At 37.8% G+C, this 19,336-nt stretch overlaps 1 protein-coding gene across 4 annotated transcripts in view; it reads right to left on the bottom strand.

The window, feature by feature from the left end:
• DNAJB6 (DnaJ heat shock protein family (Hsp40) member B6) overlaps positions 1 to 19,336 on the bottom strand; it is a 63,827-nt gene that overhangs the window by 29,482 nt on the left and 15,009 nt on the right. For 3 of the 4 annotated variants that reach the window (XM_082479340.1, XM_082479338.1, XM_082479339.1), the window contains 3 exons: positions 7,220 to 7,351; positions 6,159 to 6,300; positions 3,897 to 3,967 (listed from right to left, as the gene is read on the bottom strand). In XM_082479340.1, the coding sequence (XP_082335466.1) occupies positions 3,897 to 3,967; positions 6,159 to 6,300; positions 7,220 to 7,351 (345 nt within the window). Of the gene's footprint in view, positions 1 to 1,777; positions 3,968 to 6,158; positions 6,301 to 7,219; positions 7,352 to 19,336 lie in introns of those variants that run through there. The other variant, XM_082479341.1, reaches the window with a different exon arrangement.

Below are 19,336 nucleotides of genomic sequence, written 5' to 3'. Positions count from 1 at the left end.
CCAACGCCAATACACTGAAGGAGCCAAGGAAACAGGACAGCCAAACACAAATACTGACAGAGAGAGAGAGAAAACCCTTGGGCTTGTTCAGAGGTGATGGTGAGGGTTGTTTTTTTTTTTTTTTTTTTTTAAGCCTTTTCCAATCTTGTTTTCAGCATTCTAAGACTCAGTCAATCAATTAATCACAAGCTGATAAAGTATACATCTTACAAATGCTACATACGCTTACTCTGCAGAGCAGTTTGTCACTTATACCACAAAATAATGCCTGTGAGCCGCAGCAGAGGAGGTTTTGCAAGAACTGAGAACTACAATCGCTTCAGCAATTTTGAAGTCCGAAGCATTCTAAGGCAAAATCCCAAACTTCTTCAGTAAAGCCAAGCGAGAGAGGTAGGTGCCATGCAATCTGAAGAGAAACTTGTGTTACAGTGTGTTGTATTGAAGTTACCGCCATGCACAAGACACCAAAGAGGTTGCACCAAGAAAAGGCATTACAAAGTTATTGTATTCTACCAATGAACTTTGGGGCAGAGCATGAAAGAGTAAGTGACTTAGCAGGTTCAAAAACTCCATCTTAGTTTTTCCAAACCACTGGAGGAAGCTTAGTTTAAACTTGATGGTGTCCTTACACATTCAAAATTAATCCCTCCTGTATGAGCAAATAGTATTTTGGTAATTTTAATCAAACAGCCTCTGAAAGCTACCTCATCCCACTGCACATTTTATGCCTAGCATTCACTAGAATTAAGAACTTTTTCTGTTATAAACTATTTTGTGCTATTTTGGCCAAAATTGAAGTTTAAGGAAATTTGCTGCCCTTGATGATCCATTACTTCTATTGAGTAGGTTTCATACATACATGCAAATTATGTACTAGTAAGGAACAACATAAAAGTTTTGAGAGCAACCTAATAAGTATGTTTTTCAATAGAGAAGAAACTCATTTCAGCAGCACAATTAAGAAAGTCTAAACAGATAATACATAATAGGAATAAATTAAATTGGATCCACAGTAAACATAGAATGAGGATTCATTTTCTGTAAAAATGAAGCTGGATGTAAGAATAAGGAACAGTGTTGTTAAAAAAACAACACCGTGTTCTACATTTTGAAACAGGTGGAGACAATGAGGCTTAGGCCAAGTATAAGAGGGTGACAAATTTTTTTACATCTGGAACTGCTGGTCCAATTGTATTCTTGGACCAAGCCCACGTATCCATCCAGTTCAACCACCAGCCTATTCAAAGGCTGCTGTATGGGTATCTGCTTACTACTGCAGAAATCTTGACTGATGAATTCTGCCTTCTGCTGACTCATTTCTTCTCTGTTTTTGTGTTTTGCCAGTTTCCCTTCTACCAAGGAAGGGCAGCACTGCCATGTGATGCTGAATATTGTCCAGCTGTGACAAGAATCAGCTTCAGGGATCTGAAGGCAGAAGGGAGACTGAAGATCCACTGGATCTTCAGCAAATTTACAGTGTTAAAAGATTTCATTATAGAACCCTGGAATGAATGGTTTGTATATGATACTGTGAGGAGGACCACATTTTTCTGGGTAAGAAGATCTAAGACAAGCATGTGGCTACAGATTTGCCACTGGCAGCTATGCTGTCATAATTGTGTTCTTAACTTGAGCTAGGTAATTTAAATGGTAAAGAAGATTACCTGGGATTAAAACAGAAGGTGAAGTTTGGCAGCTTAACATAGAACCTATGGGTATCCACAGGAAGGAATTCAAACTCAAGTCCAGATTGTCCTAATTTTATTTGAGTCGGTTAACCAATTTTGAAGCACTTTTTACAGTTTACATAACTTAAAGGAGCACACTGTGTCCTATAAATATAAATTAACATTTTTAATAACTCAAGACATCACAACAAAGCCAGATTTTGAAATAAATTGTCTGTTTAGTTATCTGGATCAAGAAGGAACATACATGGGGAAGGTAAAAAACAGCATTGACAAGAAAACACTGTTTAGTTCTAAACTGAGTTTGTGCTTCTACATCAAAAACACAACACTGAAGTAACAAGAACTCTGCAAAGAACTTGAAGAGGTACATAACTTCTGTAGTCCCAAAACCAAAACACATTTATTTCTCCTTCTACCTGTTATTTTGTTTGGTTCTATGAAATTAGCATTAATGGTAGAGGGACAAATATAAGATATACTAACTTTGCTGCAAGTATGAATGGATTTTGTTGGAGCAGTTTGTTAGATTGTTGGTTTGGCTTAAGTTGACTTGGTTTTCCTGCATGATGAACAAAAGCAAATCTTTTTGATGTATTTAATAGTCAAAGCATTTGTTAGTACAAAGCAGATGGTGTTCAGCAAGAAGGCATTAAGTGATCTTTTGAAAACACCATGCTTTTTTTAAGGAAAAAAAAAAAAAAAAAACCACAACACAAAGCCACCCTAAAGAATTTGCTGAAGGCCAGATGTTCAAAGCTGGTGCACAGATAAAAACTGAACATCTATTATTTATGCATGAAATTACTCAGAGCTTGGCAGGTGTTAACATAGGCCATACTTATTTGCATGTTTTCTCTATGACACTCAGAAATCTAGTCATCTTTTACTAAACTTTGAAAATCTGGTCTTAGCTACAAATTAACACTTCAAACTATTAATATAACAGAAGGCATTAATCCATCTTTAGACTTTTGTTGATGAGTAAACGTAACAGTGAGATATTTTAACCCTAATAATTTTGTACAAATCTTCACCAAAGTAATTATGTTTGTTCTCAAAATAAGCAATAAAATCTTATTCTTTAGAAAGCCTTTTTTAATCATTAAATGTTTTGCTATATATTTACGTTCACTACAGATTATTTTTGAAGCAATCTCAAAACTTAAAGCTTTAGAAAATTTTTTTTAATTTTTAAAGGGAGGGAGTTAATTCAGGCCTAGACAAAAAAATATTATGTATTAGGGCAAAAGATGGAGTTAGAGAGTCAGCCTCTGAATGCTTCTTAAAAATAGGTGCTTCAGAAACAGGTTTAGAAAAGAAATTAAATATCATGTTTTCAGTCACATTGAAGAAAACATCTGCAAAGAAAAAAGGCCCTCATCCTTAAGATTGAAGAAAAAAGGAGGGTGGGGAGGTGGGGAAAGCACTGTTAGCACTTTTTTCCCAAGTTGCCCAAATCACACACAGACACAAGAAGGTTACAAATGCCATTCATGAAAGAATGCACCACAAACATCAGCATTTATTCATTTTGATTTTTTTTTTTTAGCAAATGACAAAAGACCCAGCTCACTGGCTTCACTTTTGTTTACCTTTTGCTTACATTACACATTTAAACATTAGTCAAAACTTACTAAGTTGTCTGCATTCATGCACAACTAGAAAACATCCTTAATTTATTTAAACCAGAAATGCATTACCAGAAATGTATTAACATTGTTCACTACTAACATTTAAAAAAAAAAAAAAAAAGTTGAAATTATTAAAAAGGTTATCCTGGAAATGTTAACTTCACAGCAGACTTAAACTACTAATTGGCTCACATTTCAAACAAATTGGAAAAAGCAAGGTTCATGCTAGTGTTAGTGTACATCTTGCCCTAGCACTACTGAAGGATTATGGTTCACCTTGATCATATATAATAAAAAGAAAAGTGCATACAGAAATTTACAACAATTTTAAGGACAAAAATGGTCCAATTGATGTGGTCCCAACAATTAACTCAAAAGTCTATGACAAATACGAGCTTCGGTGAGCTATTTATACTACTTAAGTTTAAGTACGGATATACAGAAAGTTGAGTTCGTTTGAAATCTTCAAAAAATGTTCCTGTCAATCCTCAAATGGTGGCTGTTATAGCTTAAAATTTCTGTTAAATGCGTGCGTTGAATTACTTGTTATCCAAGCGTAGCAGCTGCTCCTTACCATTTATTGTTAGCGACCTTAACTGGCCATCTTCTTCAACTTCTACTCTCTCTTGTCCATTCTCAACAATTCTGTAGGATAAAAACACAGTTAGCCACTGCAGAGCACTGTAAGCAGTTTGAAAATATACACCAGACCTAGGTTTTTAGATAATGAACTATAATGGAGCACTGCCTGCTTAATTCAACTGTAGTTGGCCAGCTTTCGCATTTAACAGCGCAGAAGCTGATATTGCTTATTTATAGCAGGAAAATTGCTTTCTGGAAGTTTGAATCCTCCAGTTTGTAGAGTTCACAGTTACAGCTGTCGCCTCATACATCGTCACAGTTGTACCGTCACTACGCACTATTATCTAGAAGCAAATGTCTTTTGACAGATCAACTGTACAATCTTGATGTTGCATTCAGACTCTATCCCATCTGTTAAATGCATAATATTCTAGATCCAATCACAATTTTTTCATGACATAAGGCATGCAAGACAGTCTTTAATCCACTTTTAATTTGATCAGAGTAAGTATACAGTAGGTCTCCAAATTAATAAGTTTATGACTAGCTTGTAGACTGCAAAATCTAAGTATCCCTGACTGGAAGGAGAGATTATTAAAGAGCTCTGTGGGTCTGGGCTTTGGCTTGGGTTGATTGGGTTTCGTTTTTTTTTTCCCCCCACTTGTTTTAGAAATGGGAAGATAAGGAACGTTTAAATTAATTTTAGAACAGTTAAAAATTTATGCCTAAATTTAATTACCTGGGAATTCTCCCCTCATGATTCAAGTAAGGAAATCACATGGATGAATATAAATTTTGCTGGAGATCAGACTTATTAAAGAGAATACACCCAAATTAAAACCAGAGGGAACGGCTTCTTGCCTGAAGCAAAATATTACTCAGAAAATATTTTCATTGGGTACACTGGGATATTAATCTTCTTCAGACTTAGCTACCTTGTGGGCAGACATTCTACAAAGTAACAGGACTTCTCAGAGATAGTTAATGTGCCTTCCTAAATATGGTTAACCTTATTTCCTGCTTCTCCCCTCACTTTTTAAATATGACAACAAAAGATACAATAGCAGCATACCTGACTTAGCATACTTTTTAATATTAAAACAAGTACAGTGCCTTATCCTCCGTTGCATAAATTCTTTCTTTGGTCTCTCTCACCTGGTACAATTCCCCCAAAAGTGGGCAGTTTTCAGATTTTTCTGGAATACACTCACAGAAAAATATCATGACCATACCAGCATGTGATGACAAAGGTTGCATTTAAGTGGTCAAGATGACAGGATCTCTCCAGTATAACAGGACACAGAAAAACCTTGCACTTTGAAGTGTGGGACACAGATTACCAAACAAAAAAATTGATTCTCCCTTACTTTTCTCTAAATTATTATTAAGTACTGAAATTGCATTTAATTACCTGTTCAGTACTCCTATAACCTATTGATCATGATGTTCCATGTAGGTTACTCTACAGTTAACTAATATTTGGGTTTCCCAAATGCAGGAGTTTCCCCATCACAAGCATGAAATGGTGAGAAGGTGCGCTGTGTACAGTATTTGAAAATTCATTTTCCAACGAACAGGAAAAGTTTTCTCCCAAGCAGGTTTCAGTTGCTTATTTCATTTAACAGATAAAAGAAAATAATAAATAAGTGTTTTCACATAAACACTTAACTTCTCTCAAACACTGCCTAGGAAAGCAAACTAGAGCAGATGTTAGGGAAAATTGTTCATAACGTTAAAAGCTTCATGATCAATAGAAACCAAGTGCACTTTTCTCCTCCAGAAGCTCAAGCTGACTTGGCAGACAATAGTCAACGACCACAATAAAAGATGCATCACTATAAAGGAGGTTCTGAAGGACCTCCATTGTCAGGTCCCTTTCAAATAGCAAACAAGTTGCAACCTTTATTTTTCATCAGGGCAGTTCTGAAAGCACGTCTTAGACATCTGAATCCTCCTCGACTATCAAGACTTTAGACAAAAACACTATCTTCCCTATTTTCACATGCTACACTTTACTTAAATTTAGCAATGCCATTGAAGAGTCATAGAACCCAGTAAAACTTTTCCTTTTTTTTTTTTTTAAGCATTCAGAGAAATCCAAGTAATGTGATGATCACAGCATCAAAAGTAAAAATACATACACATACATGTATTACCGTATTTATGTGTTATATATATTGTATATTTGTATGCATGTATTTATAGCTATATGTGTCTCTACATATAATTTCATACAAATATTTATATCACTTACCTCTTTGTAGTAATTTTTCTGCCATTAACTATTTTAGTTGAGGTTGATACTGATTTGAAGTTACCCATCCCACTGCCACCAAACGATGTAGAGGAGAATGAAGTAAGGCCTCCATGTCCCAGTGAACCAAACGAAGTAAAACCTATTGGGAAAGAAAGTATTTCACTAAAAATGTATTTTCGCATGACTGTGGGACCCAGGTTTATCATCCCTCAGACTACATCCTAGCTTCAGGATGCCCTTAGCTGGCTGCATCAACACAGCATCAGTAACTTGATGGCATTAAACACCAGCGTGAGAATAAAAAGATGGCTCCAGACCCATCAATTTCTCCCATATGGGCTCATAGTTCAAATTCCAAATGCATAGCATTGTCCAAAAAACATTTGTGACATCCTCCCTTGAAGAAAAGACATTCAAGAGTATTTGCTGAACTCAACCGTTATATCATTCTTTCCACTCAAAGTAAAGCTAGTAACTTTAACAAGTCTGATATTTTGCTTCAATGTAGAATTTGGGATGCCCTGAGTTAGCAGACAGAACAAGTTTTGTATCACTAACATCCCAACTAATACCCAGAATCTTAACACTTAAAAGGATGCTGACTACCAGCAGCTCTCAGCAACCTCTGAGAAACAGGCATCAGCATTCAAATTGACTACCCCAGAACTAATACTAAATAGTACCATGGATTTCAGGCACACATTTTTCCAGGGTATTTTCAGGACCTTAAACAAAAGCCAGCACATGCCCAACACCTAAAAGCAAACTGAACAAAACCAACTCTAAAGCTATAAAGAAACTGTAGCACCAAAATTAAGAACACAAAAAGTTCTACCTCTTAGAGGTCTGTTTACTTTTCACGAACTTTTAGGTATACCTAATATTATAACTATAGCTTTATTTACATTCAGACTTCACAGAAAGCAGCTTAATTTAAAAATAGAAGCTTCAGAATTTCCTGAAAGAAGGCAACTTTTTAAAAAGTATTTATCAACTTATTATATTGAGATTTTTGGTGAACCACAACTGCATTCCTTGTTAAACGCTGTGATATTTACCTGTGTCAAACGAAGAAAAACCACTTCCAAAAGCAGGGAATCCACCAAAGGCAGAGAAAAATGATCCACCACCTCTGCTTCTGCTTCCCCTTGGACCCCGCCTGCCCCCGAAGAAGTCCTCAAAAGGGTCTTCTACAAAAAAGAAGACAACAGTTAAGAGGCCAATACTACCAAGGGATACCGGTACTTAATCATTAAGGATTCTTCATTAAAAAAAGAAATTCCCTGTTACAGATATGATTCTTCCTTTGAAATATTTGATGCTACTGAACTGAACACCCCACTAAAAATGCAATTCCTATGCTCCTTCTGGACTAAATTGTGTCTCACCTTCAGACCTAAAAATAATTACAAAAAGTAGTTTATTTCCTTGTTTTAGCTGTTTAAAAAAACTGGTAAACCTAATGTAAATGCTCTTACATTTTTCAATATAACGTAAGTGGCAAGAGCTACAGAAATAGTGTTATTTCCACCTCATACTCATATAGCATAATATACGGGAGGCATGATAAAAGTGAGATCGGTATTTATTTGAAGCTAATTATGTCCAGTCAGTTAGCATATGACAGATTTAACACTCTTCAGATGCATAATCATGATCTCTACGCACCAAGTCACCATAAGGCAAATCCTTCAGCTGTTCTACAAAACTCCCTGTTGACAGACTAAGGTTTTCCAAGGTGTAGAATAAAGAGTAGCACTACAGACAAACTCTTAGAATTTAACAATCTTGTAATACTGCGCATAGGGACCTGAATTTACTAGCATATTTCTATTCAAGATTTATTGTGGATCACCATGACAACGTCTCTGAAAGTAACTTCCAGATAGGTCATATCAATTATTGAAATATAAAAACAGCAGCCAGGGATTGATGACTCATGATCTTAAAACGTCCAAAGTGTTTACTTTAGCGCTTGCCACGTTAGGTAGTTAATTCTGATGCGTGTTTAGGCAGAAAAGTATGGAGGTTTACACACTGTGTCCCAAAGAGGCATTTGCTCCCCTACTAAGCAGCAGGAGGAGGGGAGAAATAAAGAAAGGGGATCAGGCATCAAATGCTATTTCAAATTCAAATACAACTGTTATGTCATTCAGAAGAGCTGCTGTTCCATCCCCTTCAGGAAGGCAACCCTATACAAGCTAGCTATTCTTATTTACTTTATCACATTTTCCTAAAAAATAGTTATTACTAGAATTATCTGAAAACTGTTTTTTACTAGTGCTGTTAAAACAAAGAGCGACATATAAAATTGCAATCGTATAACAGGTACTCAATAAACATAATACTTGCATTAAAATAGAAATGTCTGGGAACTTCAACCACACTCTCCATCAGTCACAACTCTCCCAGTATGACTGTTGTACAGGATCAACGATTTTACCAAGTTTTACAAGTGGGGACTCAACACTAAGAGATAACAGTTTGAAACACTACTCAGAATAAGCTCTTACTGACAAACGCAGAAACTGGCGACAGGAGCAACAGAAGTATGAAAGCAAGGAAAGACTCCTATAACTGCATGACTGTTCAGAACTACTGATTGACAAAATGAAGGTCAGAAACGCAGTATTTATTCCACCTCTGGTACCCCCACAAAAATCCAAGCTGATTTATGATAAATCACCCCGTCAATGCAATAGTGACAATATTAAAGCAATCAGTATAACAAAAATACAGTTACCATCTGGTCTACGTGCAATTACTAACTAAAGTGAAACATCACAATGTATTTATGTGGAACAAAGGCAGCTGCTAAGGTTCAGACATATACTCTCATCAGCAAAGACATAAAATGCCAAGGATAACAAACAAACAACAAAAAAAAAAAAAAACACACAACCCTGTCTTTCCCCTAGCTTCCACAGTTATTGAGTAAAACAAGGCAGGACCCAACTTTTATCTTACATACACTAGACAGGCAAGTGGTAAGATTTCTACCTCAGGTGGTTTTTTGTTTTGTGCTTTCTTTTTCTTTAGTGCCGAATGGAACATCTTTATATTGAAGAAAACTTATTAACTTCAAAACAACAGAAATTAAACCAATAGTTGGGCATGGAAACATGGGAACCTACCACCAAAATTACTATTTCCAAAACAAGCACTACACCCATTTAAAAGAAGGCGATTTTTTTTTTCAGACTCGCATGTCAGCTAACAAGTAAAACTGCTGCAGTTAATTGTTTTGTAGTCCAATTTATTCTTGCTGGAGTGACTCACAAGTTAGTTATGAAGGTCATTCACTCACGCGTACAAACGATCTATATTATATTACTTCCACTGTTAAGCTTTCTATTTATAGTCCAATTTTTCTTGTTACCTGGAGTTCAAATAAAAACAAACCAACCTACCATGTAAGATTTGAGTTTTTAATCCTCCATGGCATATCAGCCTCTTCGGCAACTGAATCTCTCTCTCTCCTCCTCGGCACAGCAGCAGCAGAAACGCAAAGGTTTTTAAGGGAGGATCACAGAATCTCCCAGTGATCCCTGCTATCAACTCAGCGTCTAAATGGATTATTGCCTACTCCTAGCCACACAAAAACCTAACCAAGAGTTGGAACTGCCTCATTAGCCTTTGGCAACCCTAGGTCAGCACTCCACATTAGCAAATGTTCTATAGCCTCAGGTGATTTCTGTTAACAGAAATCTGCTCATAATCCTCCAGTAATTCTCTCCAGTAAGAAAGATACTCAAACCAGTCTTCTGCAGTGGACTACTGAATGCTCAGCAAGGTGGATTACGCAGAGACAGGAAAATTGGTAGGACTTTCCTAAGGGAATATTTCTTACTATCCTGACAGCTATCCGGGTACAGCATGTAGAAAAAAAAAAAAAAAAAAAATGTCAAAAACATTGAGAAGAGAAGGCAGCAGGGGGCTTCTGCATCATCATTTGTTGTATCCACCACCAAACACGCATTAATATAGCAACCTCACAACTACTCAGACCCTGTTTATGATTTTAGTCCCTAAATCAGGATGATTAAGAGTACCACTCAGCAAAACAATAACATTTCAGCCTGGTAGGTCTATTTTTGTGATTTAGCAGAACCCTTCCATGCACGATAACCTTTTCACATAGATGGCTTTTTCTGAACAGTTCAAATGCAGTGAGCATCACAGTATCAGTGTTGGGTTTTTTTTAATGATTCCTCATTTTAGTGCAACTTACAATCCATGTCATTTTCTTACTGAATATTAGAAGCATATCACATCAGCAAAACTAAGCAGTTAAAAAACAATCCACAAACACAAAACCACAGTGAAGGCCCTTCTAAAAAGGAAAAATATTATATAAGTACTATACAAGTTAAACGTTTCAGAAAACCAAAATGTTAGACCAGTGTTACCTCAGAGTATGAGTATTTATCTCGTGTTTTGATATAAATCCACAGTTTATTCTAATCTGAGCATTTCCAGAAGCTTATGGGAGATCAACATATCAGATTCAGTTTCAACAGAAACATTGGAGCATACTTCTGACAGGGAAGAACTTGTGGTGCTGTCGAAACAGCAAAGATCAAGAGGTGAGATCAAGAACAAAAGGTGAGAAATTTCAAGAAGCCAGTGAGACAGACTTCTAGTCTATCCACAACAGGAAATGACATGAAGCTTTTTGGGGGGAAAAGCAAATGATTAAGCAAAGAACTCATGGTAATCTTTTACCAAAAAGAAATGCAAGGAAGGAATTCAGGATTCTTGCTGTTGCTGGGTAAGACGATTGCAGTTACAGAAGCCAAAATGTTAACGTGAAGGTAGGAACACAAAACCCCCAGCAGCACAGAAAATTGCATACTAACAAACCCACCTGAAAATAACGACATTAGAGGTAATGTTTCCAAAAGAATTTATTTAGAAAAATCTTTGCTAATTCAAATGCAGCAACTGTTTCGTTCCTCTGGGTAAACCAGCTGACTGTGAACCATGGAATACTACCTTGCTTTTCTCTACTCACAAAGAAAGACTTTAACTTAACAGTCAAGTAACAACTATACTGCATATCTCTTTGCAGTTCAAAATGAGGTGGGTCATGATCCCTGTCCCGCTCAGGAGTACTCAGCTGCAACACAGAAACAGGATTTCCTCACTTTCAGCAATATAATCCAATTACAGAATACTACTTGAAAGATGTGATCACTCTTCTCTCCTGCCTTGTGATCACAGAACCGAATGGCAAGTTGTATTAATTCAATGATCCAAAGAAAACACTGAGAGTGTTTGTATTGTTAGCTTTCTGTTGCATCCATGAGCTAATCTGACTCAATATTGGCAAGACTGGTGTATCTGAAAGAAAACAGGCAGGGAACCACCATACGATAGGGGAAAGGAGAAAAGGGAGAAAAACCCAGAATATCTACATTTGAAGCAGACCACAGTTCAATTAAATTTCATTAAATTTATTAAATCTAAGCCATTAGCCAAAATCTCAATACACTATGAACTAAAAGTTCCACATTTCCTATGGCTGTCACTTCTACCATGACATTTGTACCCTGGGCAGCTGCTTGGGATCCAGATCAGGAGCTGCTCAGCTGAAAAGAGCATTTCCAGGTGAAAGGAAGTTCAGTCACATCAATTCTTTGCTAGGGTTCACAGTGTGACCATAAAAGTAACTGTGCTGGTTATGAGGAAATCGGAAGGAAGAAGTGCCCACAGGTCAAAAGCAGCACAGGCAGATGCTTTCAGCTAGTCGTAGTAGGGTGCTAGCCCTGATGAAAGTGTGCACATTCCAGGGCAATGCCATCATTCATCTCCAAAAAAAAAAAATCAAGAGTTGAGATAAATTGCGCAGTGTCAGCAAATGTTCTCACATACACACACTGCTGCAGCCAGAGATTATGAAAATCTTATAGGGACAGTATGCAAAGGAACATTACCCTGTAAAACCAGGATCACTGCTCAGTCACCATTCAAGGGACTACTTCCCCAACCAGTCAACCTTCTTTCCTTTATTCTTTGCAATCACAGCCATGCTATTGCCTCCGCCAAAACACGACGCTGAGGAAACGCTGAACGCCCATATTGCAGATGCAAGAGGATGACACAGTAGCTGCAGCGCACTGAGCCAGAGTAACATTTAAAGGCTGCTCAGCCCCTACATAAGGAGGCAGTAAAACTCAACAGCATTGAGCATTACAGCCTGCAGTGTTTCAGTAAGCAAAGGCAGTACAGGCTGCCTGCCTGCCATCATTTCTTTGTCAAAAGCATTCTGTAAGTAACATTATAGATCATGCCAGAAGACAGTCAAATGCACGTCTGAAAAATGTGCTTACGCAAGAGGGCTATAGATATAGGATACATACAATAAAGTACAATTTTTGGAGTAGGTGTTTCTATTTGTCTCTTACTTGAAAAAAGTTTCAAAGATGCAGATTTGCAGTAAATACACACACAGAACCTCATGCTACAGCTCTGGAGTGTACCCAAGGCACAGTAAAGCGTATCGTCAGAACTGGACAGGACACAAACATTTAAGCATTTTGCATAGAAATATTTTCTTCCTTAACTATAAAATAAGCACACCGTTGATGCCACTTGCTCAGAAGATACACTAAGATGCTATTGAAAGCACTGTTGATTCATCTGCCTAGAGGGTTTCAGCATGGTCTTTTGTAATTGCTGCCTTCCACAAATTACATCTCAAATAGATGTTTGCCCCACTTATTTAAGGAAGTTTACCCACAGAAGCATTTGAAAGTCTTTCTAATGATATATAGCAGAAATTCTAGGATCAGTAATTTCTTAGAAAAAGAAGACTTAAAACTTTATCTTTGAATGTCATTTATACCATAATTACACGGATGCTAGAGTACGATTAAGTCCAACTCCAAGCAGCATTTCATACTTCATAGAACAGTTTGGGTTGGAAGGGACTTTTAAAGGTCATCTAGTTCAAATCCCTTGCAATGAGCAGGGACATCTTCAACTGCAACAGGTCGCTGAGAGACCCCCTCCAACCTGACTTTGAATGTTTCCAGGGATGAAGCATCTACCACCTCTCTGGGCAACCTGGGCCAGTGTTTCACCACCCTCAGCATAAAAAAATTCTTTTTCTTCACCTTAGTCTAGATCTACCCTCTCATAGTTACCATTACCCCTTGTCCTGTCACAACAGACCCTACAAAAAAGCTTCTCCTCATCTTTCCTATAAGCCCCCTTTAAATACTGAAAGGCCACAACCACTTGGAGAAGGAAGTTGTCCTCAAGGCAATCCAAGAACCTCCTGGATTGCCTATGCCTGGCTATGTTACCCTTCCAACAGATGTCGGGGTGGTTGAAGCCACCCATGAGAACCAGGGTTTGTGAGCGTGATGCTGCCCCTATCTGTCTATAGAGGGCTTCATCCACTCAGTCTTCTTGGTCGGGTGGCCCGTAGCAGACCCCCACTGTAATGTTCCCTGTTCCCGATTTCCCTTTAATCCTGACCCATAGGCTCTCAGTTGGCTCTTTATCCATCCCTAGGCTGAGCTCCATGCATTCCAGCTACTCCTTCACATATAAGGCAACACCACCTCCTCATTTCCCTTGCCTGTCTCTCCTGAAGAGCCTGTAGCCCTCCATGGCAACACTCCAGTTACAGGAGTCATCCCACCAAGTTTCTAGGATGCCAATGAGATCGTAGCCTTGGAGGCGTGCACACATCTCTAGCTGCTCGTGTTTGTTCCCCATGCTACCATCATGGTAGTGAGATTTGGACCATTCAGTGGATAATTACAATCTAAGACTGGTGCTCATGAAACACAATTGTGCACATTCATACCAAAGCAATGAATGCACATGCAAATCTCCAAACACTTCATAAATACCAAAAGCTGCAAATTAATATCAACAAAACGATTAATTAGAAAGACGACAATGTTGTGCAAGACAGCTTTAATTGAAAGCCTCTTCCATTTTCAGTTTTAAGAACCCATTTGACTAACAAATACATTTTTTCTTTAGAACACCTAAACATCATAATTATCAGAAATGGGATTATATGTGAATTAAAGCCATGATCTGACTCTTATGCAAGCCTTTTACTCCAGCAACACAACTTTCTGTCCTTGAGATGAAAAGGTTGATGAAGCTATTCCATTCCTAAACAACATCCTAAAACACAGATCACGTAAAATACAGTTTGCAATGATGACTGCACACAGATTTTCCTCTTTCCTGTCAGGTGAAGACTCTTTAGCTTGGATGCTTAAAATAAGTCACTATACTTTTGAAGAACTTTCATGCCTCATTTTATGTAATCAATTATTACAGTAGTCAATCTGCCATAATTCTGTTGTTTGATGGAACCAAACTACATACCATATAACTAGCTAGCTGACATCTCTGTGACAAATATTTGTATCTAGCTTGTCATATAAAGATGTTAAGTTTAATTATATCTTTGTTTCCTGTTTGCAACAGTATAGATTTTCAAATACCACACTAACCAGGTAATCAGAATTCTAAAGGGAAAATGCCACAGAACATATGTCTTTACATGCATCATCTGGTATTAGATTAAAATACACCCTGAATTCTACTTCAAAAACCAATAGAATATCCAACCCATTTATTAAATACCATCTCAGAAGGCACACCAAGAATACTAAAGTGTTTAAGAACTATAGCAAAACTGTCAAGACTACAATCTATGCGGAAAGAGATTACACAAACAGACTTCTCTCAGACAACAAAGACTAGAGAAGGCATCCACCCAGAGCAACTTATCACATCACATTTTTAACACACTCTACCATGGAGAAAAGCATGGTTCTGTGTGCGATTCCTTTGACTAGACATACAGGCATCTAAACTGTTTGAAATGCTCTGAAACACCGTCTAGCTTCTAGCTACTGCTGTTGGAGGATACTGGTCTGCTGTAGGTCCTGAGTCGTATCTTCCAGCCCATAGAGAAATTACTCGGGCATCTCAGATACCCTAAATCATCTCAAATGTCATCAGGTGTGTACGTGAAGCTCAATGTATATGAAAGATGATTTAACTACTCAAGGAGTTGTTTGAACTACTAAACTGACTGTTAGGTAATGTTACATTCTTGTGATATCCATCCCATCTTTCAATTAATTCCTCACTGATAATCCCTCCAACATATAAACCATTCCTTAAGTGAGAATCTGAAAAGCCTCTAAGCCAAAACCAAAGTCAATTCTTTTACAGCCCAGAATCAGTCAAGCGTTTTTGCCTACACGGTTTCTGTTCCTCACAATGCTTGAAGCAGCAGTCTTTAAATTAATGACTACACCTCCATTACCAGGATCCTTCCCTCACTATTAACAGTTAAAACACAGCAGAAGAACATCCTTGAAAAGTTTACAAGTAAAATACCAAAAAAACACTACACAGAACACAAATAAACCAAAACAAGGCAAGAAGCAGCATATATAAAGTGGGTAGGATATAGCTCAAGTATGAAACAAACTTACTGAAATGAGAGTCAATCCCTATATTAACAGTAAACAGTTTGAAGTCAGAGGACAGCCAAAGAATAGAAGAGGTATGTGGTACAGAGTGCTAAATACCAGTTAACCAGACATTGATATTCCAAGGCAGTACTTTACAATACGAGTAGTACTACATAGGAAGCATCGCCTTTGCTTTTCTTCCTGTTATAAAAATTACCATCCATCTATATGTCAGAGACTGAAAACTATCACTAGAATAGCTCACAAAGAATAAGCAGATTCTGCTGTAACAAGGTGTCACAGAAAGCAAGCCCACATCTCTCAAAAGTTAAGAGTTAACCTTCTGTCACATTATCAGATCAAGGTTTAAAAAGTACTAGCCTTCACGTACCTTTATTTTTACAAAGAATTTGCCTGCAAATCAGTGAAAAGAAATTGTAACTGGCTGAGCTAATTCCAGTGCAGTACACAACATATAACATTAACTTTGCTCCATTTGGAAGCATTCAAAGCTGTCTTCAACAGTATTATAAATTTTCATTTGAAATGTCTGAAGTTAAAAAAAAAAAAAAAAATCACTGCAGAAGTCTTTATACATTCTTTTCTTTTCTACAGATGAATAAAGATGCCGCTGTTTATAAAGAAAACTTTCTGTAACTGCAATAGCAGTGCAACACAGCTCAGTGGAGTTTCACAGACTCAATTCACAGCACAGTTTTAGAAATTCTTCACATCCATAAATTCGCAGGGATTATGCATCTGAATGCTGCTCTTTGCATGTTCAATGGAAACCAGGCTATAGACTCCCACCTGCATTCAGTGGGCTTCACTACATGCTACTTCAAACTGTATAAAACGTGCAAACATTTCAAAGTATTAATTCAATTTCATCTTTGATTACACCGCCATACATTTTTAGAAAACATGACCTCAGTCCTTAGGTTATAACTGGTTTTATAAGCAACTGAATGAGTAGCTCCTTAAAAAGTCACTAGTTCCACAGAAAATTAAGCATCAAGTTGAAAAGTCTTAATTTTTTGAAGATAAATCCCCTTATTCTTCAGGACATAAGCTGTTCCACCAGCATATCAACAAAGCAGAAGCTACAAGGGCTGTAATTCACCAACTATTCATGTTATACATACAATTCTACTGCTCACTTTTGGCATTATTAAATGCACTACATCCAATTGAAAACACTCATATTTTCATGTTGTACCACCTTACACTTTCATGTAAATATTGCAGAGATTGTTGCAAACACTTTTTATAGAAAGCTGTGGAAAAAATTGTTTTGAGTTACACTTACCCATATTAGAGAATGTCTTAAATATCTTAAAGCCAAAAAATTTGGGAAAAAAAAAAAGGAAGAGGTGCTCACTTAGAAGCCTTCTGACTAGAAAAGTTTCTACTCAGAACCCAATGCTCAACACACTATCTCTGGTCACTGACACTGCAACTGTCACATGAAGCAGAGGCAGCTTTGAAACGATTTGTTTTCATCACCTGGAGTATACATAACACTGCTGCCAGTGCCAGAACCTTACTCTGCAAGAAGTGGAGCCTGCACCACATTACTTATATCTTAAAGCTGACAGTGATCAATACATGAAGTAGACAACCTGCTTTTGAATAAAGAAATAAATTGGGGTATTAAGCAGGGGGAGAATAGTTTTGGAAGCATGCCTCGATGTCACCAGTGCAGAGGTATGTTTTTAAGTCCACTGTTTCCACAGGGTACGATGCATCACTATTCCACTAGAGGAGAGGCTAAAGTAACTGCAATATCCCAAGAAACCTTTGGCAGTAGTGGTACCTCCATTGTGCATAGAGCTATCTAGCTTATCCTGTACAGCCTTCCTTCTAGGGAATCAAAAAGGTAAGTACTCAGCTTCTTTTTAAACCCATGACTATTTGACATGCAGAACTTAACTTCACGGCTTTAAGGTTAGTCATGAACACTGACATTTTTAGAGACAGCAAGTTAAACCTTTTGGTGGTAATGATGAAGTAAACACAATCAAAATCAAATAGAGCCTATACCAGTCTCCCACAAGCTACAACATGCCTTACCGATATGATTTACTCCAATTAAAGACGTTTGATTGAAAACCAACTATTCTAAGTATCTCAGATTCAAAAATAAACAAAAAAGCTAAACACTCCCAGCTCCTCCTCACTAGCTTCCTACTCAACATCTTGCTCAGATTTTTCTAGGTTTTCTACCACTCAATCACAGAATGGCTGAGGTTGGAAGGGACCCCTGGAGGTCATCTGGTCCAATCCCCTGCTCAAGAAGGGCCACCTAGAGCAGGCTGTCCAGGCAGCTTTGGAGTATCTCCAAATGTGCAGACCACCACCTCTCTCAGTAATCTGCTCCAATGCTCGGTCACCCTCACAGTAGGAAAGTGTTGCGTTAAGTTCAGGCAGAACCTCCTATGCTTCCGTGTGTGCCCACTGCCTCCAGCCTGGCTCCAGCTTCTTTGCACACACCCTTCACATATATATATTGATGAGAAGCCACTCTGAGCTTTCTCCATACTGAACCATTCCAGGTCTCTCAGCCTTTTCCTCATACAAGAGCTGCTCCAGCCCCTTATTTGTCTTAGTGGCCCTTCACCGGACTCCATCCAGCAGCTCTGTCTCTTGTCCCAGGGAGCCCAGAACTGGACACAGTACTCAAGATGTGGCCTAACCAGTGCTGAGATCACTCATCTCATCTAAACTGAAATCCTCGTCTAATATCCCTTAAGATTCTTCTGCTGCTGGTGGAACACCAAAGAAGTTGCACCTTCCTAGTTCAGCCTGTTTCAGTATTTTGCTAGATGCCTCCTCCGATCTGCCCTTTACTACTTCTGCTGATTTCCCACTGGATCTAATTGCCCAAGTCCCACTGCTTACCCTCAACCAGATTCTTCCTCTAGCTACTCATCTAACTGATCATCCAATCTTGTACTGAATTCAACCTCTAGCCCTTTAACCCCTTTCTAATCCTTCATTAGTCAAACTGATGATCCCTGAATACCAAACTAAAGAATGATATAATTAACAGCAGTGCTGAATTAGACCCTTAATGCTGCCAAAGATAAAAAATTACCTTTAAAAATGTTAAAGCATCTATATACATTATTATAGAGATTAATCATTATCAAGGCATTGAATAGGAAGAGAGCTTTGTTTTTCAAGTACACCTCTTCCCGTTTTGAGTATGTGACTTTTTACTTCTCTAAGTAAGCACTGAACACAGGATCTGTTCCACTTTATAGGTCAGCATCTCATGCAGTAGAACATACACAGAGAGACTGAGCAAGAACTCCAGCAACTCTGAAAAGACCTTCAATACACTAGAGCAAGCAACATCACAAGCCAAAAGACCAACAACACTATGATACAAAGATTACTTTGACAACTTTAACTAAATGAAACATCTGGGCTTCAAGAACTATTTAAGCCATCTGAGCCTTTAGGGGCTTTAACCCCAAGCAAACGTGTGATATGAATTTGGGAAAATGTCTAGATTATATCTCCAGCTGTTTTTATTTTGATACAAAAAAAAATCATTCCTGCTATGACACAAGTTCACACTGAGAGCCACGGTGTAACAGTTAACCTGTCCACTTCAGAAGCTCTCAAAGCTACATTAAATATTTACAGATCAACAGAGATCAAATTCAACAGACTAAGTTCGCCTGGTTAAATTCTCGAGAGGGAATC

This window comes from Vanellus vanellus (assembly GCF_965231255.1).
Source record: "Vanellus vanellus genome assembly, chromosome: 2".
NCBI lineage: Eukaryota > Metazoa > Chordata > Aves > Charadriiformes > Charadriidae > Vanellus > Vanellus vanellus.
Note: the sequence above shows the minus strand (reverse complement) of the source record. Positions and strands in the feature narration are given on the sequence as shown.